This window comes from Marmota marmota, unplaced genomic scaffold (assembly GCF_001458135.2).
Source record: "Marmota marmota marmota unplaced genomic scaffold, marMar, whole genome shotgun sequence".
In the NCBI taxonomy this organism is placed as follows: Eukaryota; Metazoa; Chordata; class Mammalia; order Rodentia; family Sciuridae; genus Marmota; species Marmota marmota.
The window spans coordinates 41,530,740-41,533,557 of NW_025999977.1; the positions used below are offsets into that span (position 1 = coordinate 41,530,740).

Sequence of the window (2,818 nt, forward strand, 5' to 3'; positions counted from 1 at the left end):
CCTTTTTTTTTTTTTTTTTTTCTTAATTTGGTGCTGAGAATTGAATCCAGTGCTTCACACACGCTAAGCAAGGGCTCTACCACTGAGCTACAACCCTGGCCCTTATTTTGTATTATTTTACTATAGGAAGCAGCATTTAAAAGTCAAGTGGAGATGTGGTATTGATGAGAAATTCAAGTGGCACATTCTGTAATAAATTGCAGAGACAGTAGAAAGAAATCTTTAAACTTTTTTTTTCTTTTTTGCAGGTGATAACCTGCCAAAATCTCAGATAATGGTGTTATTTAAAGGGGTTTGAGTAGACAACAAAATCTTATATGAATAGCATTCTTTATGAGTTTTAAAAGGCCTGGGTTATAACTCGGTAGCAGGAGGTCCCGGATTTGACCCCCAGCACCAAAAGTAAAGTATACAGAAGCCAAAAAAGGTAAACAGAGGCTTTAGAAGTGTTTTATGTAACTTAATTTTGTTGCTTCTGTGACTATTTACTTAGATTTTTATAATCTTGGGATTTCTTGTTTCTGTCTTTCAGAGGAATGGTTGGTATACCAACTTATTTTTGTATTTTTAGTATATCATAGGTTTGATGCTGACCTGTGTATGTGAGTTTGTATCTGCCTGTATAGCCAGACCCTTAATACCAAATTTTCTGCCTCACATTTATTTGGAAGTATTCTGACATTTTGGGATGTGTCTCAGTTTATTTGCTAACATCCCTAAAGCCACGTGGTCTTAGCATTAGTTTAACCTTTGAGTATTGTGGCCATCAAAAAGTTTTGACTTTGATGAGGAATTAACTTTTTAACATTTCTCCAAAAATAATCCAGAAGAATCAAAAGAGCAAATTCATTCCAAGGGCATGTAGTGATGGCCAAGAGGGAAGTTAACATTAACTTGATAGTGTGACCTTAGAATAGAAATGAGGGAGGCCACAGAAATGAAGGAACCACAGTGACCTTGGGACCACTGCAGGTTCCTTCCTGCAAGGCCCAATAATGTTGACTACAATGAAACTTGATTTGTACTTGAAAAGATACTTTCTATGCTGTTGTCACCAAGTTCTTTTGAAGTTCTTTATCATTATTTTGAAGAGTTAATTCCTTATTTTTGTTTTATTTTTTACTTTGACACAGAAATCCCCTGCAAAGAAGCTGAGCCATGCAATTAGTAAATCTTTGGGGTGTGTGCCCTCCAGAGAACCCCCACATCCTGTTTTTCCTGAGCAACCAGAGAAACCACTTGACCTTGCACATATAGTGTAAGTATGCACCTGAATATGGACCCTTCTGAAATGGAGGTCTTGTGAAATTCCTTTGGATCAAAACCAAGAATCACCTAACACGAACATTGCCCTTTCTAGACGCCAAGCTCCAATTTCTTTAAATCACCATAAACATCTACATGGAAGCCTAGCTTCCTGATTCCTGAAGCCTAAGAAACAGCATTTTCAGAACAGGAATACCTAGAAGAGGAGTGTTTGTGCTATTGAGCTGAGTTGACTTTTGCTCTTTATATGTCCTGCCCTTAAATTAGTGATAGAAGTCACCTCTCCTCCGCAGTAGTGCCCACAGGGACTTGAGTCAGTTTACATGACATGGAAATAAAAACCAACTTACTTTTCCCTTTTCAAATTGAGAGAAAATCAGGCGCTGTATGTGTATATAAGGCTGTTACACACACACAAACACACTCGCGCACACACGCTAAATAAAGCAAAGCTACTGGGGAACAAAAAGTTTGAGAAATAAAGACCAGAGGTATGGAGGAAGAGAGACAGAAAAGCATAGGATTCAGTCTCTAAAATGATTTCTTCATTCTAAATTAAATGGTGATAGTAAGTATACTTTGCTCAATAAAGTTGGCAGGTTTGGGATCTTTAGTCTTCATCACGAGTATGGAAGTTTCTCTGCTATAGTGAGCACTCATTATATTTTACCTACCTGATGGAAGATGGTTTGACCAAATGAGCTGTTGGGGATATCAAATAATTTTTAAAATAATTTTAAATATCTTAAAAACTTTGGTATTTATTAAAATAATATATGCATGTAGATTAAAAATTCAGTAATACAGAACTGCTTGTTTTAACACAACACACCCTCCAACACTTGACCTTCCTTTGCCTGGGTTTTAGGTCTACCAGTAGTTACCTCTCTGTTTCTCTGTCTTATATGTATAAGACCATTTTTCTTGACCTACCAGTTTTAGATATTATTGAACTTCATCAAGGGTGTAAGGAATCAGCCTCATTTATAAATAGATGCCATCCTAATCCTAACCCTAACTCATCCCAGTTTTTCATAAGTGTATCACCATTTTTAAGTTGGCTTCCTTAGTGATTTTAAGTAATATTCTTAAAACTCAATTTCTTTGAACTCCCTTCAACTTCTACTGCATAAACTGAGAAAATCAGTGTGTTTTATTTCTCCTTTTGCCTCCTAATCTGTCATCTATGCCATGATTTTCACTTTGCCAATATTGATAATAGTTCTGGTCTATAGCAAAGTGTTCCAAGATGTATAAACATAAAAGTTGAGAATCCAGTAACAGTGTTTATGGTTAACATCATTCATTACAATCAGATTCAAATTGAGAGAATTTGAGCTCACTGAGCTCTTCTGTGCCCCCACCAGATTCAACAGTGTATAGTCTTCTGGGTTCCTGGGGAGGAGAGTCAGAGATGGTCAGCTCAGGAGTGTGTTCTGTAAGTGTCTTCAACTCCACCTGGTCTCACCTAGACTAAATTTTACAGTTCAAGTATTTGGTAATCTGAATTATTCCCAAACCAAGAATATGGTTAGCAGGTCCCCCCCGCCCC

At 37.0% G+C, this 2,818-nt stretch overlaps 1 protein-coding gene across 21 annotated transcripts in view; it reads left to right on the forward strand.

The window, feature by feature from the left end:
• Dtnb (dystrobrevin beta) overlaps positions 1–2,818 on the forward strand; it is a 203,403-nt gene that overhangs the window by 97,751 nt on the left and 102,834 nt on the right. For all 21 annotated transcript variants that reach the window (XM_048804701.1, XM_048804709.1, XM_048804704.1 and 18 more), the window contains one exon: positions 1,134–1,258. In XM_048804701.1, coding sequence (XP_048660658.1) covers positions 1,134–1,258 — 125 coding nt within the window. The remainder of the gene's footprint in view (positions 1–1,133; positions 1,259–2,818) is intronic.